The following is a 26,828-nucleotide window of genomic DNA, read 5'->3' on the forward strand; positions in this document are numbered from 1 at the left end:
GGTAAATTTCTCATTGGGGCATGTAAGTGAGGTAAAGCTTCTAGATACCATAAACGAGTTCTTCATGGAGCAGTTGATTCAGGATCTGACCAGAGGGGAAAGTACTTAGTAGTACACAGGGTCTAGCGCAGGGGATAACGGTGGTGGGGCCTCTAGGCAGTAGTGATCACAATGTTAATCACTGGAACAAGAACTCTTAAAAAAAAAAAAAAAACTGCTTTAGTACTTAATTTTAAAAAGGGAGGCTATGTTAAAATGGGGACATTTTCTAGAAGAAAACTAAATGGAGCTTTTGCTGGGGTCAGCTTGTTCGAGGTATGGGATTATTTTTGAAGCCCAAATAAAATGTATTCTACATATAGTAACATAGTAGATGACGGCAGAGAAAGACCTGTACAGTGCATCTAGTCTGCCCAACAAGATAAACTCATATGTGCTACTTTATGTGTGTACCTGACTTTGAATTGTATCTGCCATTTTCAGGGCACAGACCGTAGACGTCTGCCTAGCACTAGCCCCACCTCCCACCACCGGCTCTGCCACCCAATCTCCGCTAAGCTTCTGAGGATCCATTCCTTCTGAACAGGATTCCTTCATGTTTATCCCAAGCATTTTTAAATTCCATTACCATTTTCATCTCCACCACCAACTTCCCGCAGGAGGGCATTCCAAGTATCCACCATTCTCTCCGTGAAAAAATACTTCCTGACATTTTTCTTGAGTCTGCCCCTCTTCAATCTCATTTCATGTCCTCTAGTTCAGCCGCCTTCCCGTCTACAGAAAAGGTTTGTTTGCGGATTAATACCTTTCAAATATTTGAACATCTGTGTCATATCACCCCTGTTTCTCCTTTGCTCCAGGGTATACATGTTTAGGTCAGCAAGTTTCTCCTCATACGTCTTGTAACGCAGATCCCATACCATTTTTGTAGCTTTTCTTTGCACCGCTTCAATTCTTTTTACATCCTTACCAAGATACAGCCTCCAAAACTGAACACAATACTCCAGGTGGGGCCTCACCAATGACTTATACAGGGGCATCAACTCCTTTCTTCTGCTGGTCACACCTCTCTCTATACAGCCTAACAACCTTCTAGCTATGGCCACCGCCATGTCACACTGTTTCGTCGCCTTCAGATCCTCAGATGCTATCACCCCAAGATCCCTCTCTCCGTCTATACATATCAGACTCTCAGAAGGCAAAAGTAGAGACTAATAGACGATTCACCACTGGAGACGTGAGTCCAACAGTCTTTATTATATCAGAGATAACGACCCGACACAGGCCGTGTTTCGACGCTAAAAAGCGTCTGCATCAGGGATCAATAAATACACCAAGTAATGAATGCAAAACGAAGAGTCCTACTTGTATATGTGTTGTCAACTCACTGATCACGTAGCACCAAACAGAATATGCTGGATACAAACTATCACGTCTCCAGTGGTGAATCGTCTATTAGTCTCTACTTTTGCCTTCTGTGATTCGTCATCGTAGAGAACTTTTCCTGTTCTATATTTTGCATATCAGACTCTCACCACCTAACACATACGTCTCCTGTGGATTTCTACTCCCTAAGTGCATCACTTTGCATTTCTTCGCATTGAATTTTAATTGCCAAACCTTAGACCATTCTTCTAGCTTCTGCAGATCCTTTTTCATGTTTTCCACTCCCTCCTGCGTGTCCACTCTGTTACAAACCTTAGTATCATCCGCAAAAAGGCAAACTGTCTTCTAACCCTTCAGCAATGTCACTCTCAAATATATTGAACAGAATCTACCCCAGCACCAATCTCTGAGGCATTCCACTGCTCACTTTTCCCTCATCCGAGCGAATTCCATTAACCACCACCTTCTGGCGTCTGTCCGTCAACCAGTTCCTAATCCAGTTCACCACGTCGGGACCTATCTTCAGCCTGTCAAGTTTATTCAAGAGCCTCCTGTGGGGAACTGTGTCGAAAGCTTTGCTGAAATCTAAGTAGATTACGTCTACGGCACGTCCATGATTCAATTCTCCAGTCACCCAGTCAAAGAATTCCATGAGATTCGTTTGGCACGATTAACCTTTGGTAAAACCATGTTGTCTTGGACCTTGCAACTTATTGAATTCCAGAAAATTCAATATCCTTTCCTTCAGCATAGTTTCCATTACTTTTCCAATAACCGAAGTGAGGCTTACCGGCCTGTAGTTTCCAGCTTCTTCCCTATCATAAGTACATAAGTATTGCTATACTGGGAAAGACCAAAGGTCCGTGGAGCTCAGCATCCTGTTTCCAACAGTGGCCAATCCAGGTCACAGATACCCGGCAAGATCCCCAAAATTTACAAAATATTTTATACTGCTTGTCCCAGAAATAGTGGATTTTCCCCAAGTCAATTTAATAGCGGTCTATGGACTTTTCCTTTAGGAAGCCGTCCAAACCTTTTTTAACTCCGCTAAGCTAACCGCCTTTACCACATTCTCTGGCAACGAATTCCAGAGTTTAATTACACATTGAGTGAAGAAAATTTTCTCCGATTGGTTTTAAATATACTACATTGTAGCTTCATCGCATGCCTCCTAGTCCTAGTATTTTTGGAAAGCGTGAACAGACGCTTCACATCTACCCGTTCAACTCCACTCATTATTTTATAGACCTCTATCATATTTCCCCTCAGCTGCCTTTTCTCCAAGCTTAAGAGCCCTAGCCACTTTAGCCTTTCCTCATAGGGAAGTCGTCCCATCCCCTTTATCATTTTCGTCGCCCTTCTCTGCACCTTTTCTAATTCCATTATATCTTTTTTTTGAGATACGGCGACCAGAATTGAACACAATATTCAAGGTACAGTCGCACCATGGAGTGACACAAAGGCATTATAACATCTTCATTTTTGTTTTCCATTCCTTTCCTAATAATACCCAATATTCTATTTGCTTTCTTAGCCGCAGCAGCACACTGAGCAGAAGGTTTCAACGTATCATCAACGACGACATCTAGATCCCTTTCTTGGTCGGTGACTCCTAACGTGGAAACTTGCATGACATAGCTATAATTCGGGTTCCTCTTTCCCACATGCATCACTTTGCACTTGCTCACATTAAACGTCATCTGCCATTTAGACGCCCAGTCTCCCAGTCTCGTAAGGTCCGTTTGTAATTTTTCACAATCCTGCCGCAATTTAACGACTTTGAATAACTTTGTTTCATCAGCAAATTTAATTACCTCACTAGTTACTCCCATCTTTAGGCCATTTATAAATATGTTAAAAAGCAGCGGTCCCAGCACAGAGCCCTGGGGAACCCCACTAACTACCCTTCTCATTGAGAATACCGACCATTTAACCCTACTCTCTGTTTCTATCTTTTAACCAGTTTTTAATCCACAATAGAACACTACCTCCTATCCCATGACTCTCCAATTTCCTCTGGAGTCTTTCATGAGGTACTTTGTCAAACGCCTTATGAAAATCCAGATACACAATATCAACCGGCTCCCCTTCAGCCACATGTTCACCCCTTTCAAAGAAATGTAGTAGATGGTGAGGCAAGATTTCCCTTCACTAATCCATGTTGAGTTTGTCTCATTATTCCATGCTTTTGAATATGATGTGTAATTTTGTTCTTAATAATAGTCTACCATTTTGCCCAGCACCGACGTCAGATCACTGGTCTATAATTTCTCAGATCTCCTTTGGAACCGTTTTTAAAAATTGGCGTACATTGGCCACCCTCCAGTCCTCCAGTACCACACTCGATTTTAAGGATAAATTAAATATTTCTAACAATAGCTCTACAAGCTTATTTTTGAGTTCTATCAGTACTCTGGGATGAATACCATCCAGTCCAGGAGATTTGCTACCCTTCAGCTTGCTGAACTGCCCCATTACATCCTCCAGGTTTACAGAGAATTCATTAAGTTTCTCCGACTCGTCAGCTTCGAATACCATTTTCGGCACCGGTATCCCACCCAAATCTTCCTCGGTGAAGACCGAAGCAAAGAATTCATTTAATCTCTCCGCTACAGCTTTGCCTTCCCTGATCGCCCCTTTTACTCCTTGGTCATCTAGCGGTCCAACCGATTCTTTTGCCGGCTTCCTGCTTTTAATATACCTAAAAAAAATTTTTACTATGTGTTTTTGCCTCCAACTCAATCTGTTTTTCGAAGTCCCTCTTAGCTTTCCTTATCAGCGCTTTGCATTTGACTTGACATACCTTATGCCGTTTCTTATTATTTTCAGTCGGTTCCTTCTTCCATTTTCTGAAGGATTTTCTATTAGCTCTAATAGCTTTCTTCACCTCACTATTTAACCACGGCAGCTGTCGTTTGGTCTTCCGTCCTCCTTTTGAATACACGGAATATATTTGGCCTGGGCTTCCAGGATGATGCTTTTGAACAGCATCCACTCCTGATGTAAATTTTTGACACTCGCAGTCGCTCCTCTGATTTCTTTTCACCGTTCTTCTCATTTTATCACAGTCTCCTTTTTTAAAGTTAAACGCTAACGTATTTGATTTCCTATGTATACTTCAAAGCTAATATCAAATCCGATCATATTATGATCACTGTTATCAAGTGACCCCAGCACCATTACCTCCCGCACCAGATCATGCGCTCCACTAAGGACTAGGTCTAGAATTTTTCCTTCTCTCGTCGGTTCCTGTACCAGCTGCTCCATAAAGCTGTCCTTGATTTCATCGTGGAATTTTACCTCCCTAGCGTATCCCGATGTTACACTTACCCAGTCAATATCAGGGTAATTGAAATCACCCATTATTATTGTGTTGCCCAGTTTGTTTGCGTCCCTAATTTCCTTTAACATTTCTGCATCCGTCTGTTCATCCTGGCCAGGCGGACGGTAGTACACTCCTATCATTATCCTTTTCCCCTTTACACATGGAATTTCAATCCACAGTGATTCCAAGACGTGTTTTTTATTTTCTGCAGAATTTTTCAATCTATTTGATTCAAGGCTCTCGTTAATATACAATGCTACCCCTCCACCAATTCGATCCACCCTATCACTACGATATAATTTGTACCCTGGTATGACAGTGTTCCTCCTTCCACCAGGTCTCAGAGATGCCTATTATATCTAATTTTTCATTTAGTGCAATATATTCTAACTCTCCCATCTTATTTCTTAGGCTCCTGGCATTCGCATATAGACATTTCAAACTGTGTTTGTTGCTTCTATTTACATCATGCTTAGTACTTGACAGTACTAATTTGTAATCTTTTGTCTGATTTTTATTTTTATTTAGGGACACCTGATCTACTACGGTCTCTTTTGCAACCTCACTATCAGGATAACCAATCTTCCCTGTTTTGGTGATATCTTTGAAAGATACCTTATACCCAACCATGCGCTTTTGAGTGACTTTCGGCCTTCCCCCCATTTGTAGTTTTAAAAGCTGCTCTATCTCCTTTTTAAATGCCAATGCCAGCAGCCTGGTCCCACCCTGGTTAAGGTGGAGCCCATCTTTTCGGAATAGGTTCCCCCTTCCCCAGAATGTTGCCCAGTTCCTGACAAATCTAAAACCCTCCTCCCTGCACCATCGTCTCATCCATGCATTGAGACTCCGGAGCGCTGCCTGTCTCTTGGGCCGTGCGGGTGGAACAGGTAGCATTTCAGAAAATGCTACCCTAGAGGATCTGGATTTGAGATTTCTACCTAAGAGCCTAAATTTGGCTTCCAGAACCTCTCTCCCACATTTTCCTATGTCATTGGTACCCACATGTACCAAGACAGCCGACTCTTCCCCAGCACTATCTAAGATCCTATCTAGGTGACGCGTGAGGTCCACCACCTTCGCACCAGGCAGACAAGTCACCAGTCGATCCTCATGTTCACCAGCCACCCAGCTATCTATATGCCTAATGATCGAATCACCAACTACAACGGCTGTCCTAACCTTTCCCTCCTGGGCAGCACTTGGAGACATATCTTTGGTGCAAGTGGATAGTACATCCCCTGGTGGGCAGGTCCTGGCTACAGGAGTGCTTAGCACATAATTGCCCTTCATCAATTTATAATAGACCTCACAAATCACATAAACTATATGCTACAAATCGGACTCTTCCTGAAGGAAAAAGGAAACATTCTACTCACTCTTATACCCAAAGACGCAAAGAAGAGCACCAGTGAACTAACTAACTACAGGCCAGTAGCATCCATACCCCTAATAACCAAACTGACGGAAGGGATGGTAACCAAACAACTCACAAACTATTTAAACAAATTCTCAATATTACACGATTTCCAATCAGGATTTCGGTCCAACCACAGCACGGAAACAGTACTCTTATGAATAAATTTAAACAAAGATTGCAACTGGCAAGTATATACTACTGTTACAATTTGATATGTCTAGCACCTTCGATATGGTTGATCATGGGATACTACTACATACCCTCGAGTATTTCGGAATTGGAGGAAATGTTCTCAACTGGTTCAAGGGGTTCTTAACCACACGATCATATCAAGTGACATCTAATTCGACTACATCATCTATATGGACACCAGAATGCGGAGTTCCACAGGGATCCCCCTCTCACCGACTCTATTCAACTTAATGATGATACCCTTGGCAAAACTACTATCAAACCAGAACCTTAACCCATACATAAACACAGATGACGTAACGATCTACATTCCATTTAAACATGATCTAAAGGAAATTTCCAGTGACATCAACCAAAGCCTGCATATCATGCACACATGGGCGGACGCATTCAAGCTGAAACTCAATGCAGAAAAAACTCAATGCCTAATACTTACAACACAACACAAACAAATTCACCACCATTGACACACCAAAACTGTAGCTTCCAATCTCGGACACCCTAAAAATTCTTGGAGTTACTATTGATCGACACCTAACACTTTTGAGAGTCATGAGAAAAATACAACCAAGAAGATGTTCCACTCAATGTGGAAATTAAAAAGAGTAAGACCTTTCTTCCCAAGAACCGTCTTCCGCAACCTGGTACAATCAATGGTACTCAGCCATCTAGATTATTGCAATGCACTCTATGCTGGTTGCAAAGAGCAAATAATTAAGAAACTTCAGACAGCTCAGAACACTGTAGCTAGACTTATATTCGGTAAAACAAAATACAAAAGCGCTAAACCCCTACGAAAAAAGATGCACTGGCTTCCACTTAAAGAACTTATTACTTTCAAAGTATGCACCCTAGTTCATAAAATTATTCATGGAGACACACCAGCCTACATGTCAGACCTGATAGACCTAAAAAATCATCCTGCACATTCTTTAATCTTCATTTCCCAAATTGTAAAGGTCTCAAATACAAACTAACACACGTGGCAACCTTTTCCTACCTTAGCACACAATTCTGGAATGCGCTGCCACGCAAATTAAAAACTATCTATGAATTGGCTAACTTCCGAGTTCTACTGAAGACTCATCTCTTTAATAAGGTATACAACAATGATCATCAAATATAAACTCCTATACGCACATCCAAAACTGTCTCTACTATGTCAACCTGCCAAAACACTACCATGTTTTTTCACTATCATGGTACCCAAGCTCCTTTAGCTACTACTGAATGTATATTTTCTTATATAATTCTTATATATTTCTTAAATATTTCTTGTTAATTCACTTGTCTATTAGATTGTAAGCTCTTTGAGCAGGGACTGTCTCTCTATGTTAAACTGTACAGCGCTGCGTAACCCTGGTAGCGCTCTAGAAATGTTAAGTAGTAGTATTATGTTTGCTTGTTAAAATACTATCATGTTTTATCACTATCATGCTACCCAAAATCCTTCAGTTATCACTAAATGTATACTTTTTCATGTATTTCTGTTACTCATGAGCCTGCAAAGAGGTGGGAAAATGTGGGATACAAATGCAACAAATAAATAAGCACCGCCATACTGGGAAAAGACCAAGGGTCCATCAAGCCCGGCATCCTGTCTCTGACAGCGGCCAATCCAGGCTTCAAGAACCTGGCAACCCCCCCCCCCCCCCCCCCCCAAATAAAAATAATTCCCCCTCCCCCCTTTTTTTAAAAAATAATGTTCAATGGACTTTTCCTTCAGAAATCTGTCCAAACCCCCCTTAAACTCCGTAAGACCAGCTGCTGTCACTACATTCTCCGGCAATGAGTTCCAGAGTCCATCTACACGCTGAGTAAAGAAAACCTTTCTCCTATTTGTTTTAAATCTACCATATTCTAGCTTCATCTTGTGTCCCCTGGTTCTGTTATTTGAAAGCGTAAACAAGCACCTCACCTCTACTTCGCTCATTATCTTGTAGACTTCTATCATATCACCTCTCAGCCGCCTTTTCTCCAAGCTGAAGAGCCCTTACATTCTTAGCCTTTATTCATAGGGAAGATGTTCCATCCCTTTTATCGTTTTCGTCGCCCTTCTCTGCACCTTCTTCAATTCCTTTATATCTTTTTTGAGATGCGGCGACCAGAATTGGACACAATATTTGAGGTGCGGTCGCACCATGGAGCGATACAACGGCATTATAACGTTGTCGTGTTTGTTTTCCATCCCTTTCCTAATAATATCAATGATGACTCCCAGATCCCTTTCTAGTTCTGTGACTCCTAATGCGGAACCTTACATGACATAGCTATAATTCTGGTTCCTCTTACCCACATGCATCACTTTGCACTTGTCAACATTGAACTTCATCTGCCACTTGGACGCCCAATCCCCCAGTCTCGCGAGGTTCTCCTGTAATCTTTCACACTCCTCCTGCGACTTGACGACCCTGATTAACTTTGTGTCATCTGCGAATTTAATTGCCTCACTAGTTACTTCCATCTCTAGGTCATTTATAAATATGTTAAAAAGCAGCGGTCCCAACACAGACCCCTGAGGGACCCCACTAACTACCCTTCTCCATTGAGAATACTGACCATTCAATCCTACTCTCTACTTCCTATCTTTCAACCAGCTCTTAATCCATAGTAATACCCTACCTCCGATCCCATGACTCTCCAATTTCCTCTGGAGTCTTTGATGAGGCACTTTGTCAAACGCCTTCTGAAAATCCAGATGCACAATATCCACCGGCTCCCCATTGTCCACTTCACCAGGATGATGCTCTCCTAGGAGACCTCCTTCCCTCCAAGGTAGCACAAGGGCTACCATACTGGAGGTGGGACTTCTCTACAACATCCCTGTAGGTCTTCTCTATGTACCTCTCTGTCTCCCTCAGCTCCACCAAGTCTGCTACTCTAGCCTCAAGAGAACGGACACGTTCCATGAGAGCTAGGAGCTCTTTGCATCGGGCACACACACATGACATCTCACCAACTGGGAGATAATCATACATGTGGCACTCAATGCAAAAGACTGGATAGCACCCCTCTCGCTGCTGAACTGCTGACTCCATCTTAGTGTTTTTCAGTTTTTCAATAATTTAAAGCTTGCTACAGTATTAAGGATATTAGCCTAATATAAAAGTGTCTTTTAGTTTATATAATATATTGTATGATTTAGTTAGTGTTTCCTTCTTAGATGGTAATGAAATGTTTTTAAAACTCTGTAAGAGCACTCCTTGCTTGTTACCCTAATTACAATAACTGATTATAAATGAAGAGTTGTCGTAGGAGTGGGTGGGCAGATTAAACTAGATCCTGCAGTACCTGTTAGATTCTGTCTATTAATGCTGTGGTACAAAGTTTTTAAGAGGGACCACATCTGCTGTTCTCCAATCCCACGGAATCTCTCCCGTCTCCAAGGATTTATTAAATAAATCTTTAAGAGGACCCGCTAGAACCTCTCTGAGCTCCCTCAATATCCTGGGGTGGATCCCGTCCGGTCCCATGGCTTTGTCCACCTTTATATTTTCAAGTTGTTCATACACACTCTCTTCCGTGAACGGTGCTATATCCACTCCATTCTCATATGTACTTTTGCCAGTCAATCATGGTCTTTCTCCAGGATTTTCTACAGTGAAAACAGAACAAAAGTATCTATTTAGCAAATTTGCTTTTTCTTCATCATTATCTACATAGCAGTTTGCAGCATCTTTCAGTCTCACAATTCCCTTTTTAGTCTTCCTCCTTTCACTAATATACCTGAAGAATTTTTTGTCACCCCTCCTTACCTTTCTAGCCATTTGTTCTTCCGCTTGCGCTTTCGCCAGACATATCTCTCTCTTGGCTTCTTTCAGTTTCGTCCGGTATTCCTCACCGTGTTCCTCTTCTTGAATTTTTCTGTGTTTCAGGAATGCCAACTCTTTAGCCTTTATTTTCTCAGCCACTTTCTTGGAGAACCATATCGGTTTCCTTTTTCTCTTGCTTTTATTTACTCTCCTTAAGGTTTGTGGCCATATTTATAGCTTCTTTCAGCCTGGACCACTGTCCTTCTTCTCGTTCGTCCTCCCAGCCCATGAGCTCCTTCCTCAGGTATTCCCCCATTTTACTAAAGTCAGCATGCTGAAATCCAGGACTTTGAGTTTTGAGTGGCCGCCCTCCACTTCAGCTGTCATATCAAACCAAACTGTTTGATGGTCACTGCTGCCCAGGTGGGCACCCACTCAGACATTTGACACACTATCCCCATTTGTGAGCACCAGATCCAGCGTCGCTCCCTCCCTCATGGGTTCCGTCACCATATGTCTGTGCAAAGCAGTTTGTAAAACATCCCCGTTCTCTCTACTTCTTTCCGATTCTGCAGATGGAACCTTCCAGTCTACATCCGGCAGATTGAAATCTCCCAGCAACAGCACCTCTCTCTTCTTTCCTAACTTTTGAATATCTGCGATCAGATCTTTATCTAGTTCCTCCAATTGTGACAGATGTCAGTAGACAACACCCACGTGGACAGAGGTTCTATAATCTCTTTTTAAAGTGATCCATATCGCTTCTACCTTTCCCCAGGTCACTGTCATTTCAGTCGCTGCGATATCATTCCTCACATACAGAGATGATACTCCACCTTTATGACTGTCTCTATCCTTCCTAAATAGATTATAGTCTGGTATGTTTGCATTCCATTCATGGGAACCATTGAGCCATGTCTCCATGATTGCAACAACGTCTAAGTTTGCCTTCAACATCAGGGCTTGATGGTCATGAACTTTATTACTTGAACTGCGAGCATTTGTGGTCATCGCTTTCCATCTACATGTCTGTGGAATTTTTATCTTCTGTTTAGTTTCTTGTTTAGTCTGAGTTTCTGCTGTGTTGGTAAGAAGTGATTTGCTAAGATTGTTGTTTTCATTGCTTTCTTTACTACTGACGCATCTTGTCTTTAGCTTTAGCTGGGGGTGACCACTTGAAGTAACTGCCTCCATATGCCACCCCCGCTTTCTAGTTTAAATGCCTAGAAATATATAGTCTGAATTTCTCCCCAAGGATTTTTTTTCCTGCCACAGTGAGATGCAGCCCATCGTTACAGTATAGTCTTTTGTTTTTCCATGTATTGCCCCATCCTCCTATGTACATCAAAAATGGTTGAAAGAAGGCTAGTGGAGTTTAATGGTGAGATGGAAAAAAAGTGGAGTGGAGGAGTAGCCTAATGGTTAGGGCAGTGGGCTGAGAACCTGGGGAACTGGGTTTGATTCCCACTGCTCCTTGGGGACCCTGGGCAAGTCACCCATTGCCCCATGTTCAAAACTTAAATTGTGAGTCCAGTAGGGACAGAGAAGGTACTTGAATGCAATATGTAAACTGCTTAATGGGGATGGTCTTACAGGTAGAGAGTTACTTGAACAAAACGTTAATATTTGCTGTTTTTTGATTTTTCAGATTGTCTCCTGCTACTGAAAACAAAGTTCGCCTTCATTATAGGCGGGCCCTGAGGAACAGCACTGACCCATATAAAAGAGCTGTCTACTGTATTATAGGGAGATGTGATATTACTGACAATCAAAGTGAAGTTGCTGATAAAACAGAAGACTACCTGTGGCTAAAGGTAGATATTTTAGTATATGATTCTGTGGGAAAAATTAAATGAAAGAGGTGGGCTAAAATGTGCACCTGTGCTATGTGGATGTATTTTATTCCCACAGAGAGAGGCAAACTATAATCTTATTTTCATGGTGGTATAGGAAATGAAAGATATTTTGATTCTTATGATTACATTAGCTTATCTAAAATTCGGAGTCGGCCTTAGAGGATCTCCCATGGTTTGCAAGGATTGTACTCTATGCTGAAGAATTATTTTTACTGTAAATCACTGATAACTGAATATTTTTTCTCTTGGAAATCAGGAAATGCAGTGATTAATTTTTCTCTGATATTTCCTAGGGCATATGCAGATGTGCCTTGTTGTTCACGCACATTTTTGCAAGAAAAAAGGGTGAGGTGTTTCTACTGTCATGCCACCACTTATTGCTGTTGCAAGCCTATCACCTGAGACCCAACCTTATGTTAATTCTTTTCTTTACTTTCTTTTACTTAGTAACACGGATGAGCATTTTTGATATGACTTCTAAATCCGACTTTGGACATTATGCTCAAAAGTCCGGAATCCAGGTGGTGAATATAGTGATTTTTGAAACAGCAAAACGTCAATCTTTTTTTTTTTTCAAAAATGGCCACTTGCTAGATTTTTTTTTTTTTGCTCTGTTCATTTAAATTTTTGGTCCATTTCTGGAAAAAAAAAGTCCAATTTTAAAATGCACAAAATCAAACCATTGGGATGTAGGAGGAGCCAGCATTCTTAGTAGACTGGCCACACAGACATTCCAGCAGAGCAGTTGGGCACCCTAGGGGGTATTGCAGTGGACTTCATATAACAGCTCCCAGGTACATTTCTCACCATTACCCCCTTATATTGTATGGTGAGCCAACCAAAAACCTACTGTACCCAACTGTACACCACTACAATAGCTCTTATGTTTGCAGGTGTCACCTATATGTGGGTAAAGTAGGTTTTTTGTGAGTTTTGGATGGCTCAAACTTTCTACCACAAGTGTAACAGAGTGGGATATGGGCCCGGGTCCCCTTCTCTATAGTGCACTGACCTCTAGGCTACTCCAGAGACCTGCTTACTGCCAATAGCCATAACATCTGAGGCTAGTATGTATTTTCATTCACATCTTTAGGGGGTGGGGGGGAATCAGTGCCCACTAGGGAAGTAAGGGGGGGAGTCTTTCCTTTATTCCAGTGGCCATCTGGTCATTTAGGGCATTTTTTTATGGCTTAGTTGTTATTAAAGCAGGTCTAGCTCAAAATGTCCTAGCATTTTTCAACCGATGTGCTGCAGGAATCCCACGGGTATAAGTTGTATCTTCCTCCTGCGCCAGCACTGGCATCTTCCACCCAACCTCCCTGAGTTCCGCCGTTTTTATTCCTTTCCTCCTCCCCCTGATTCTCTTCTAACCTTCGCATTCAGTGCCAGCACTGCAGTGTTAGTGCTCAAGGCAGGGCCAATCCTGGAAGCTTTCTTTCTGCAGCTCTGACACAACTTCCTGTCCCTGCGTAGGTGCGAACTGCAGAAAAAAAGCTTCAGGGACCGGCCTGCCTCAATCGCCGATACTGTTGGCTGGCACTGAAAGGGAAGGTTGGAAGAGCATGGGGGGGGGGGGATGTGTGCAAGATGTCAGTTCATGGGGGAGATGTGGGCATGGGTGGAAGATGCCGGTTCTTGGGGGGGAGGGGCGTGCACAGATGGAATATGCTGGTTCTTGAGAGGAGGGGTATGCACAGATGGAATATGATGGTTCGGTGGGGGTGCGGGTGAAAGATGATGGTTCTGGGAGGGCAGGCATGGGTGGAAGATGTCGGTTCAGTGAGGGGTGCGTGTGTGGGTAAAAAATGTCAGTTCGGGGTGGGGCATGGGTGGAAATGCCATTTCTGAGGGGGGTACGTGCGGGTGGAAGATGCCTGACCTTGTTGGGAGGGGGTAGGAGAAAAAATTGCTGCCCATCAGCTGAGCAGAGCAGGGTGGGCAGGGAAACAAGGATGCCTGACCACGGGGCAGGCAGGGATGGAGAGAGAGGGAGGGGAGGTGACCTGGAGAGAAGAGAGATTGGATAAGGTAGTGGGATAAGGTAGTGAGAAAGAGAGGCTGAAGTAATGGAGGGAAGGAGAGAGACAGATGCTTCGAGGGGAAGGCAGGTGAGCAAAGGGAAGAATAGGTGGAAATTAGGTTAAAAAGGTGGTTAAAGGAGACCCTGGAAACAGAGTTAAGAGCACAGACAGAGAAAAGCAGAACCAATGATAGGTAGCAAGATGATTGGAATAATAAAATCACCAGACCACAAAGTAGGAAAAATGGTTTTATTTTCAGTTTAGTGATTGAATTATGGCTGCGGTGTTGAGAATTTACACCTGTTGGCTTTATTTTGCACTGTACAGGAGGATATGCATTTCTTTCTACTTTTCTGGTGTTGCACGATATGCAGAGTCTGAAATCTGTGCTTTTAGTTTTTATCTGCATGTTTTTTGGGGTTACCTATTTTGTGTCAGGTAAGAGTCATATTCTGCATAATTAAATGAAATAAGTCCTTCTGAAGATTACAGGGTACGGGTGGAGATGGAGAAGATTACTTCTGGGGATGGGTGGATATGGGTTAGATTCCAGTGGTGTGCCTTGACAATTTTTGTTCCTTGTAAATGTGCTGCAAGTTGAAAAAGGTTGAAAATCACTGGTCTTAGTTTTAGTTTTGGATGTTTTTGTTTTGTTCCATTATAGCAGAAAAACGTCCAAGTGTTAGAAACGCTATAATCCCGCCCCCCCCAGCCCGCCCTCTTGTGATTTGGACGCACTGCAGACGAACTGCATAGATAAACGTCTGCAAAATAGATTTTGACAATATCGGTTTGAGCGTTTTGGCAAGCAAAACATCCAAATACTGCTTTATGCCACTTTTTAAATGTTTCTCTCTTTTGAAAATGAACCTCATGGTAACATAGTAGATGATGGCAGATAAAAGATCTGTACGGTCCATCCAGTCTGCCCAAAAAGATAAACTCGTAGCATAATGTATGACGAGATACTACATATGTATACTTGATCTTGGTTGTCCTTGCCATTTTCAGGGCATACACCATAGAAGTCTGCCCTGCACTGTCCTTGTTCTCCAGCTTCCGAAGTTGTCATCGCAGCTCCACTCCAGCCCATCCAAATCTGTCCAGTTATCGGTGCACAGACTGTAGATGTCTGCCCAGCCCTGGCCTTGTTCTTCAGCTGCTAAAACGGAATTTGTCCAGCCATGATCAGGGCACAGACCGTAAAAGTCTGCCCTGCACTGGCTTTGCTTCCCAATTACTGGTGTTGCCATCTAATTACCACTGAGTTTCTTTTGGATCCATGCCTTTCTAAACAGGTTTCCTTTCATTACTATCTCTTCTTACTCCCTAACTTTGCTTGTACCTTTAAGCTGTGGACCATTGCCCTCTCTTAACAGTTCTATTCTTTTTCTTTGTTCCCATTCCCTTTCCTTGTGCTCCATCACCATATCCATATGCCCCGTTTTCCATTTTTAGCACTTGCCACAACAATCTTTCATTCCTTGGCGTAGGCGCAGATGAATCCAGAGACTTGTGGTTGTGACCATCTACCAGCAGGTGGAGATAGAGAGCGTTGAACTGCACTGAATGCTCCTTGATCAGTCAGTATCTCCAGCAGGCAGACGAATGGTCTCTCAAGGGCTCCTGGTCTCATCTGTTGGCATTTCTTGTTCTGGGTCTCTCAGTTCAGTAGAGCCCACCTCTTTAACATTGCTTTTGACTCGTAACCACTTGTAACCACTCGCCTCCACCTACCCTCCTCTCTTCCTTCCCGTTCACATTAATTGATTTGATTTGCTTGTTTTATTTATTTTTTGTCTATTAGATTGTAAGCTCTTTGAGCAGGGACTGTCTTTCTTCTATGTTTGTGCAGCGCTGCGTATGCCTTGTAGCGCTATAGAAATGCTAAATAGTAGTAGTAGTAGTGGTGCCACCTTTAGGGGGTACACCTGGTCACCCCAGGTCCCTCCCCCACCCTTCCCCCCCTCTCCAGCCCTTCCTCCATTCTCCTTCCTCCATTCTCCTTCCTCATTGGAAAAACAAATGGGCATAATTCTTTAAGGCCCACAGCCTTGGCTGCAGGAGAGAGACTAGTTTGGGCCAATATAAAGGGCTTAATGATGGAGAGGATGTGAGTGTACTTCCAGCAGCAGTGAGTTCGACAGGCAGGACTCCCATGGTGAGTGTATCTTTACAGTTTCTTTCACCTTTGAGTCAGTTGTGGTTTTACCTTTGTTTTCTATACAATGGTTGCCGAAGTTGTTAAAAGCTGCTTCCGCTCTGGGAAGTGGAGAGCAGCATTGGGGCAGTGTCCAGGTGGCTGTTCAGGCTGTCCTCTAGGGGCCGTGTTCGGGGAGTCCTCGATAGTTTACCGTGCGGGAGAGATGTGGGCTCATTCTCATAAGGCCAAAAGCAATCCGACAGCCTTTTTAACAGCACTGCAATTCGGAAGCAGCACTGCTAGCAGCTCCATTACTCGGCACAGTTTCAGAGGTCCTTAACACTCATGTCAGACACACTAGGGGGTTTTCTGGGTCTGGGGTCTTCTGACCTCCCCCCCCCCCCCCCCCCCCTCCTCCTTCCGAGTTCATTCTGCTGCTCCATAATGCCTATATGTTGCAGAAGTCTGGTAGGGGAATTGACAATTTCTTTTCAGCTCAGCCTTTGGAAATTTCTGGCTTGTTCCCTGCCTCAGTTTCCACTTATGGACCCTGCTCCGAAGAGGAGATGTTTGCAGCTCAGAAACAGATGCTATTTCTCTCCCTCTCTCTATCATTCTGAGGGAGTCGTTTCAGGACAGTCAGATCTGCAGAGATGCATGAGGAATTGGAGGAGTGGGAGCTATTTATAGAGGACTCGGTGATCCTGACGCAGTGTGGGTGTTTCATAAAGAGGAGTTGCCTTTCTTTATTTCTATGTCTCTCCATGTTCTTAATATTTCTTCTTCTGATCCTGCTACACCTGCATCTGCTCATCTTAAAATAGCAAGCACTAGCATACCATTTCCATCTTTTCCAGTATATGAGACAATGCTGGAAGTTATTTCTGCTCAGTGGGTCACCCCAGATGTTGCTGTTTGAGTGGCAGCAGCTGTGTCACGTCTTTACCTTCTTAGGTAGGAAACTCAAATCCAGAACCTCTAGGGTAGTGTTTTCCAAAATGCTACCTGTTCCACACACAGGGCCCAAGAGACAGGCAGAGCTCTGGAGTCTCAATGCGTGGATGAGGTGATGGTACAGGGAGGAGGGTTTTAGATTTGTAAGGAACTGGGCAACATTCTGGGGAAAGGGGGGCCTATTCTAGAAGGATGGGTTACACCTTATCCAAGGTGAGAACAGGCTGCTGGCATTGGCATTTAAAAAGGAGATAGAGCAGCTTTTAAACTAGAACCTGGGGGAAGGCTGACAGTCATTTAAAAATGCATGGTTCGGAACAAGGTATCTTAAAAAGATATCACCAAAGCATCTTAAAAAGATATCACCAAAGCAAGGAAGATAGGGTATCCCGATAGTGAGGTTGCAAAAGAGACCATAGTAGATCAGGTGTCCTTAAATGAAAATCAGACAAAAGATTGCAAATAAACACTTTCAACTACTGAGCAAGATGTAAATAGGAATAACAAACATAGTTTGAAATATCTATATGCGAATGCTAGAAGCCTAAGAAATAAGATGGGAGAATATATTGCACTGGTGGAAGGAGGATAACCAGTGAGACACTGTCATACCAGGGTACAAATTATATCATAGTGATAGGATGGATTGAATTGGTGGAGGGGGTAGCATTGTATGTTAAGGAGGTTCTTCAATCAAATAGATTGAAAATTCTGCAGGAAACAAAACACATCTTGTAATCCCTATGGATTGAAATTCCATGTGAAAAGGTGAAAAGGATATTGATAGGGTTGTACTACCGTCCACCTGGCCAGGATGAACAGACGGATGTAGAAATATCAGAAATTAGGGAGGCTAACAAACTGTGCAACACAATAAAAATGGATGATTTCGATTACCCTGATATTGACTGAGTAAATGTAACAGGGCATGCTAGGGAGGTAAAATTCCTTGACGAGATTAAGGACTGCTTTATGGAGCAGTGTCACGTTTTCCAAAAACAGGAACTAAGTTTGTGAGCCCTTGGGCTACTGCCGAGGAGCGGCAGTGGCAGGCAAGACCACCCCACACAGGGATAAGTCAGAACTCTGACAGGCCCAGCTAGACTTCACCTGCGCTTGACCACCGTTCCTCAGGAGTTGAGCCCCTGAGTGCAGGTGGCCGGCAGGACTTACTGGGCAGGGCCGGAACTCAGACAGGCAAGGGACAGAACTGAAAGCTGCAAGCAGCCACAGAAACAGGGAACAAACACTGGTAGACAAGAGACAGAACTGAAAGCTGCAAGCAGCCACTGAAACAGGGAACAAACACTGGTAGACAAGAGACAGAACTGAAAGCTGCCAGGCAGCCACTGAACAAGAAACACAGACAACCTAGAACTAGACAAGGACATACAAACAAGAAACAATACTGGGAAGCAAGCAATACTGTACAAGAAGCTACACAAAGACTAAACTAGAATCAGGCAAGAGTACAGACTATAAACTGGACTAGGCAGAAGTGCAGCAAGCACCAACAAACCAGGGCCTTAGGCGATGCAAAGGCAAAGCATAGAGTTTACAAATGGCTAATAAGCCCAGCAGCAGCTGAGATTCAGCTGCAGCATTCACCAGGCAGCTACGGGTGCTGTGCAGGCTCAAACAAGTCTGGCAGGCCGGAAGATCCGGACTGGGCCGAAGTCTGGAACGGGAAACAGCACACAGACACAGAGACAGAACTAACTTAGAAAGGCCAGACAGAAGCCAGCTTAGAAGCTGACCGCCAGAAATAAGGTAAGCCTGAGGGGGGTCACGACCACAGACGTGACAAGCAGCTGGTACAGGAGCCAACAAAAGAAGGAAAATTTCTAGACCTAGTTCTTAATGAAGTGCATAATCTGGTGCAGGAGGTAATACTACTACTACTACTATAAATCACTTCTATAGCGCTACCAGTCGTACGCAGCGCTTTACAATTGAACATTAAGAAAGACAATCCTTGCTCAAAAGAGCTTATAATCTAAATCAGGACAAACAGACAGGATCAATTAGGATAAGGGAAGGACAGACAGAAGGACACAAGGATAAGATAAAAGTGACAAGTCAGGAGTCGAAAGCAGCATCAAACAGGTAGGCCTTTAGCCCGGATTTGAAGGCAGCCAGGGATGGAGCTAGACGTAATGGCTCAGGAAGCCTATTCCAGGCATAAGGTGCGGCGAGATAGAAGGAGCGGAGTCTGGAGTTAGCGATGGTGGAGAAGGGTGCAACTAGGAGAGATTTGCCTAGGGAACGGAGTTCTAGGGAAGGAGTGTAGGGAGAGATGAGGGTGGAGAGGTAGTGAGGGACTGCAGAGTGAATGCACTTATAGGTCAATAAGAGGAGCTTGAATTGTATACGGAAACGGATAGGGAGCCAGTGAAGTGATTTCAGGAGAGGGCTGATACGAGCATAACGACTTTGGCGAAATATTAGTCGGGCGGCAGCGTTTTGAACAGATTGAAGAGGAGAGAGATGGCTGAGCGGAAGACCTGTGAGAAGCAAGTTGCAGTAGTCTAAGCGAGAGGTGATGAGAGTGTGGATGAGGGTTCTGATAGCGTGTTCAGAAAGGAAAGGGCGAATTCTGGCGATGTTATAAAAGAAGAAACAACAGGTTTTAGCAATCTGTTGAATGCTGGGGCTGCTTGATAGTGATCATAATAAGATCAGATTTGATATTGGCTTTGGAGTAAGTACACACAGGAAATCCAATTCATTAGCATTTAACTTTCAAAAAGGAGACTACCCTGTTTCACCGAAGATAAGACATCCCCTGAAAATAAGACATAGTAGAGGTTTTGCTGAATTGCTAAATATAAGGTCTCCCCCGAAAGACCTAGCAAAGTTTTTTGTTTGGCCCCAATGGGACATGGACACAGAAACCTTAATTTCTTTTTCCCTGCAACCCAAAGACGAAATAACATAAAAGAAATGCAAGAAACAAGACTGAGGTGGAAAGTCTATCGTCCAGCGGACTCCTACCATCCTCCTTCACACTTTTGTGAAGATCAACTACCAGTAAGTGAGCCCGGAAAGGAAAGAAACATCCCCCTTGCAGAAATAATAAAAGAAAAGAAAATGAGTAACTGAGCCCTTTCGGCGCTGCTCCATCGCCCAAGGGCTAAGTCAGATTAGAAGGATGGAAAGTGTTGCGAATGTACAGGAGGAGCGCATAAAGCGCCACCAACGGGGAATGGAGCTACCGTAACGTTTGTAATATGGTAGGGATGATCCTGCGCCCTAAGCCCTCTCACAACCTCCCGAGACCCCCAGCCAGAGCAGCCCGGCCCCACATTCCATTACCTTCCGTAGTTCATACCCCTCCTCCATTCCCAGCCCGGCTCTGCTCCGCTCGAGTCCTGCGGTCACTGTGGGCAGACAGGCGAGCCACGGCCTACTCCTGCAGGATACCGCCTCCCACTTCAATACTGTTCCCAACCGCCACAGTCCCCCTACTACTCCCGAATAAGACATCCCCTGAAAATAAGACCTAGCGCATCTTTGGGAGCAAAAATTAATATAAGACACTGTCTTATTTTCGTGGAAACACGGTATAATAAAATGAGAAGAATGGTGAAAAGAAAACTTAGAAGATTAGCTGCGTAGGGCAAAAATTTACATCAGGCATGGATGCTATTCAAAAATGCCATCCTGTATTTATATATAATATAAATACAGGATTGTGTTATTATATAATCCATGTATTAAAAAAGGAGGAAGGAAGACCAAACGACCAAAGTGAGTTGAAGGAAGCTATTAGAGCTAAAAGAAAATCCTTCAGAAAGCGCTGATAAAGAAGGCAAAGATGGACTTTGAAAAAAAGATTGCGTTGGAGGCAAAAACACATAGTAAACAATTTTTTAGGTATATTAGGTATACTAAAAGCAAGAAGCCAGGAAAAAAATCAGTTGGACCGCTAGATGACTGAGGGGTAAAAGGGGCAATCAGGGAAGACAAAGCCATAGCGGAGAGATTAAATGAATTCTTTGCTTCAGTCTTCACCGGGGAAGATCTGGGAGAGATATCGGTGTCAGAAATGATATCCAAAGCTGATGAGTCGGAGAAATTGATTGAAATCTCTATAAGCCTGGAGGCTGTAATAGCGCAATTTGACAAGTTGAAGAGTAGCAAATCTCCTGGACCGGATGGTATTCATCCCAGAGTACTGATAGAATTGAAAAATGAACTTGCTGGACAATGTTAGTAATATGTAATTTATCTTTAAAATCAAGCATGGTACCGGAAGATTGGAGGGTGGCCAATGTAACACCAATTTTTTTAAAAGGTTCTAGAGGAGATCCGGAAAATTATAGACTGGTGAGCCAGACGTTGGTGCCGGGCAAAATGGTAAAGAAGTATTATAAAGAACAAAATTACAGAGCTTTTTCAAAAGCATGGATTAATGAGACAAAGCCAACATGGATTTAGTGAAGGGAAATCTTGTCTCACCAATCTATTACATTTCTTTGAATGGATGAACAAACGTGGATAAAGGTGAGTCAGTCTATATTGCGTATCTAGATTTTCAAAAGGCGTTTGACAAAGCACCTCATGAAAGACTCCAGAGGAAATTGGGATAGGAGGTATTGTCCTATTATGGATTAAAAACTGGTTAAAGGATAGAAAACAGAGAGTAGGGTTAAATGGTTAGTATTCTTAATGGAGAAGAATACTATAGTGGGGTTCCCCAGGGATCTGTGCTGGGACCGCTGCTTTTTAACATAATTATAAATGATCTAGAGATGGGAGTAACTACTGAGGTAATTAAATTTGCTGTTAAATCGCAAAAGGATTGTGAAAAATTGCAAGACAACCTTACGAGGCTGGGAGACTGGGCATCTAAATGGCAGGTGACATTTAATCTGAGCAAGTGCAAAGTGATGTGGGAAAGAGGAACCCGAATTATGGCTACATAATGCTAGGTTCCACATTAGGAGTCACCGACCAGGAAAGGCGTCATCGATGATATGTTGAAACCCTCTACTCAGTGTGCTGTGGCGGCTAAGAAAGCAAATAGAATGTTAGGAATGGAAAACAAAAATGAGGATGTTATATATAATGCCTATGTATCGCTCCATGGTGCGAACGCACCTCGAATATTGTGTTCAATTCTGGTCGCCGCATCTTAAAAAAGATATAGTGGAATTAGAAAAGGTACAGAGAACGGCGACAAAAATGATAAAATGGATGGGATTACATCCCCATGAGGAAAGGCTAAAGCATCTAGGGCTCTTCAGCTTGGAGAAAAGACAGCTGAGGGGAGATATGATAGAGGTCTATAAAATAATGAATGGAATTTATTTATTTATAGCATTTATATCCCACCCGCGGACAGGTCCAATGTGGCTTACAACAGTAAAGGGCTGAAAAGGCATACATTAATTTGGCATAAACAATTTCTACATGTTAAATTGTGAAGCGCTGCATACGACTGGTAGCGCTATAGAAATGATTTATAGTAGTAGTAAGTACATGGAAGTAGGAGTGGAATGGAACAGGGAGACTTGAATCGCTTGTTTTACTCTTTCCAAAAATTCTAGGACTAGGGAGTACGCAATGAAGCTACAAAGTAGTAAATTTCAAACTAATCAGAGAAAATCTTTCTTCACTCCACGTGTAATTAAATCTCTGGAATTCGTTGCCAGAGAATGTAGTAGTAAAATCAGTTAGCAGGGTTTAAAATAGGTTTGGATGAGTTCCTCCATGGACCATTATTAAAATGAACTTTGGGATCTTGCCAGGTACTTGTGACCTGGATTGGCCACTGTTGGAAACAGGACTCTGAGCCTGATGGACCTTCGGTCTGTCCCAGTATGGCAGTACTTATGTACCCCATTTCTACACCTGAGCTGGAAAAATTGTTTGCCTAAAGTAGATCCGTTGGTGGCTGCAGTCACCAAAAGGCCACACTGTCTGTGGTGAGTTAATATTTTACTTATAGTTCCAGAGTTGGTTAAATGCTGTTCTTAGCTTGGGAACCAATGAAAGGCATCAGGGCAGTGCACCATGTGTGTTAGGTTCTCTGAAGGGGCCTATCCAGTGTTTTCATATTCTTAGATATGTTTTCATTTACAGAGGTTCCGGTTCCCTCAGTTGTTTTCAGAGAGGGCAGGTTCTTAAAAAAAAAAAGCAAAAATTAAAAAACCCAACACCCTGAAAGTTTTCTTAATTTCTTTTGTGGAACTTTCTTTTGGTTACCAGAACTCTATTTATGTTGGCGGTACAGGAGTTCCTTTTTTCAGCATCTTTACATAGTAACATAGTAGATGACGGCAGAAAAAGACCTGCATGGTCCATCCAGTCTGCCCAACAAGATAAACTCATATGTGCTACTTTTTGTGTATACCTTACCTTGATTTGTGTCTGCCATTGTCAGGGCACAGACCGTATAAGTCTGCCCAGCACTAGCCCCGCCTCCCAACCACCAGCCCCGCCTCTCCTCACCGGCTCTACTACTACTACTCAACATTTCCAAAGCGCTACCAGACTCACGCAGCGCTATACTGCCACCCAATCTCGGCTAAGCTTCTGAGGATCCCTTCCTTCTGAACAGGATTCCTTTATGTTTATCCCACACATGTTTGAATTCCGTTACCGTTTTCATCTCCACCACCTCCCGCGAGAGGGCATTCCAAGTATCCACCACTCTCTCCATGAAAAAATACTTCCTGACATTTTTCCTGAGTCTGCCCCCCTTCAATCTCCTTTCATGTCCTCTCGTTCTACCTCATTCCCATCTCCGGAAAAGGTTCATTTGCGGATTTATACTTTTCAAGTATTTGAACGTCTGTATCATATCACCCCTGCTTCTCCTTTCCTCCAGGGTATACATGTTCAGGTCCGCAAGTCTCTCCTCATACGTCTTGTAACATAAATCCCATACCATTCTCGTAGCTTTTCTATGCACCGCTTCTATTTTTTTTACATCCTTACCAAGATACGGCCTCCAAAACTGAACACAATACTCCAGGTGGGGCATCACCTACGACTTATACAGGGGCATTAAAACTTTTCTTCTGCTGGTCACACCTCTCTCTATACAGCCTAGCAACCTTCTAGCTATGGCCACCACCTTGTCACACTGTTATTGCCTTCAGATCCTCAGATACTATCACCCCAAGATCCCGCTCCCCGTCTGTACCTATCAGACTCTCACCGCCTAACACATACTTCTCCCGTGGATTTTTTAGGAGTATTTCCCTGTGTGTCCTACAGTTTCTACTCCCTAAATGCATCACTTTGCATTTATTTATTTATTTATTTATTTATTGCATTTGTATCCCACATTATCCCACCTATTTGCAGGCTCAATGTGGCTTACATAGTTTTGTTATGACATTGTCATTCCAGAATATCAGATACAGTTAGTAGTCTGCAGAGATTGAGTAAGGGAGGAAAGAGGAAGTGATTAGGTGGGTGATAGTGGAAGTGGATTTTCATAGCTGGTAGGCTTGGTAAAGTGGGTCAGTGAAGCTGTTGATTCTCTTTGTAGGCCTTGTTGAAGAAGTGTGTCTTCAGAGATTTGCGAAAGTTATTTGTTTCGACTATTGATTTCAGATCTGTGGGTAGAGCATTCCATATCTGCATGCTCGTGTAAGAGAAGGTGGTGGCATGCATCATCTTGTATTTTAGTCCTTTACAGCTGGGGAAGTGCAAATTGAGAAATTTGCGGGATGTTCTTGTGGCATTTCTGGGTGGTAGGTCCACTAGGTTCAGCATGTAGATAGGGGCATCTGCGTGAATGATTTTGTGTACAATCGTACAAATCTTGAACTCATTGCGTTCCTTAAGTGGGAGCCAGTGCAATTTCTCTCTAAGGGGTTTTGCACTTTCGTATTTGGTTTTTCCAAATATGAGTCTGGCGGCAGTATTCTGGGCTGTTTGGAGTTTTTTTAATAGTCTGTTCTTTGCAGCCCGCATATAGTGCGTTGCAGTAGTCCAAATGGCTTATTACCATTGACTGTACCAGGGTGCGGAAGATATGTCTCGGGAAGAATGGTTTTACTCTTTTGAGCTTCCACATGGTGTGAAACATCTTTTTCGTCGTGTTCTTCACGTGGGTATCGAGAGTGAGGTTTCGATCAATAGTAACTCTGAGAATTTTCAGGTTTTGTGAGACAGGAAGAGAACAGTATGGTGTGATTATGGTGTAGAAGATTTTTGTGTTATGTTGGGAGGTGACTACAAGACATTGTGTTTTTTCTGCGTTAAGTTTTAGTTGGAATGCATCCGCCCAGGTGTGCATGATTTGGAGGCTTTGGTTGATCTCGTTGGTGATTTCATTTAAGTCATGTTTGAACGGGATGTAGATTGTGACATCATCTGCATATATGTAGGGGTTAAGGTTTTGATTGGCTAGAAGTTTGGCTAACGGTATCATCATTAGATTGAATAAGGTTGGTGAGAGGGGGGGGGGATCCTTGGGGTACTCCACATTCAGGTGTCCATGGGGGTGATCTGTCAGAGTGCGTTGTTGGTATGATCTTGTGGTCAGGAATCCTTTGAGCCATTTGAGAACTGTGCCTCCTATTCCGAAGTATTCTAGTATATGTAATAGTATTCTATGATTAACCATGTCAAAGGCGCTGGACATGTAGAATTGTAGGAGGAGTATATTGTCCCCTGTTGCAATTGCTTGTCTGAATAAGTTCATTGCAGACACTAGAACGGTTTCAGTACTGTGATGTGACCGAAATCCTGATTGTGAATCATGCAGAATTGAGTATTTGTTTAGGTATTCAGTAAGTTGTTTCGTCACTACGCCTTCCATGAGTTTGGTTATGAGCGGAATGGATGCTACTGGGTGATAATTGGTTAGGTCCAATGTGCTTTTCTTGGGATCTTTTGGCAACGGTGTAAGTAGGATGTTTCCTTTATCCGTGGGAAAGAGCCCATTTTGAAGCCTGTAGTTTATGTGGCTCGTGAAGTCTGTTTTGAATTCTTCGGGTGCAGATCTTATCAGACTAGTAGGGCAAGTGTCTAGTTTGCATTGCGATTTGGCGTGTTTTCCGAGCCAGTGAGAGATTTCGTCTGATGAGAGTGTGTCGAAATTGGTACAAGATCGATCTGCTGGGTATTCCCTGGGTTTTGGGTCTAGACATTCAAGGATGTCTGTGTACTCTGTTGTGTTGGTAGGAATCATGAGTCAGAGCTTTGTTATTTTTTCATTGAAGAATTTCGCAAGATTGGTTGCTGATGGGGTGTCTGTGTTGTTGGAGGTAACCGTTGTAGTATTTAGGAGATTATTTACGAGTGAGAAGAGTTTGTGTGTATCCTTGTAGTTTGGTCCTATTTTGGTTTTATAATACGTCCTTTTAGTTTGTCTGATAGTGTGTTTGTATTTTCTTTGTAGTTGTTTCCAGTCTTTGAGTGTGTGTTCGTCTTTTTTCTTGCTCCATGCTCTTGCTAACCTTCTGACCTGTGTTTTTAGTTCTTTCTAGTCTTCGTTGAACCATGGTATTGAATTTTTTCTATGTGAGGTTCTGGTTTGGAGTGGTGCTATGTTGTCTAGTACTGTTCTGCATCTATTATCCCATTCTTGGAGAAACTGGGGTGAGTCTGTAGGTGTTATCCATTCATCAGTGTAGAATTGTTGCCAGAATGTTAGTGGGTCTATTTTACCTCTCGTTGTATAGGTTTGTTGTTCTAGTTTTTGTTGTATGTTTTTTGTTCTCCAATGGATGGAGAGGTTTGCACTGTAGTGGTCAGACCATGGCATGGCTGTCCATTTTGTGTCTATTGGTGTGAGATTTGGTTCTGATGAGAATTTG

General features: G+C 43.0%; 1 protein-coding gene across 4 annotated transcripts in view; it reads left to right on the forward strand.

Annotated features, from left to right (window-relative positions):
* NUP93 (nucleoporin 93) overlaps positions 1-26,828 on the forward strand; it is a 1,074,191-nt gene that overhangs the window by 605,918 nt on the left and 441,445 nt on the right. For all 4 annotated transcript variants that reach the window (XM_030203719.1, XM_030203720.1, XM_030203721.1 and 1 more), the window contains one exon: positions 11,721-11,886. In XM_030203719.1, the coding sequence (XP_030059579.1) occupies positions 11,721-11,886 (166 nt within the window). The remainder of the gene's footprint in view (positions 1-11,720; positions 11,887-26,828) is intronic.

This window comes from Microcaecilia unicolor, chromosome 5 (genome assembly GCF_901765095.1).
Source record: "Microcaecilia unicolor chromosome 5, aMicUni1.1, whole genome shotgun sequence".
Classification (NCBI taxonomy): Eukaryota; Metazoa; Chordata; class Amphibia; order Gymnophiona; family Siphonopidae; genus Microcaecilia; species Microcaecilia unicolor.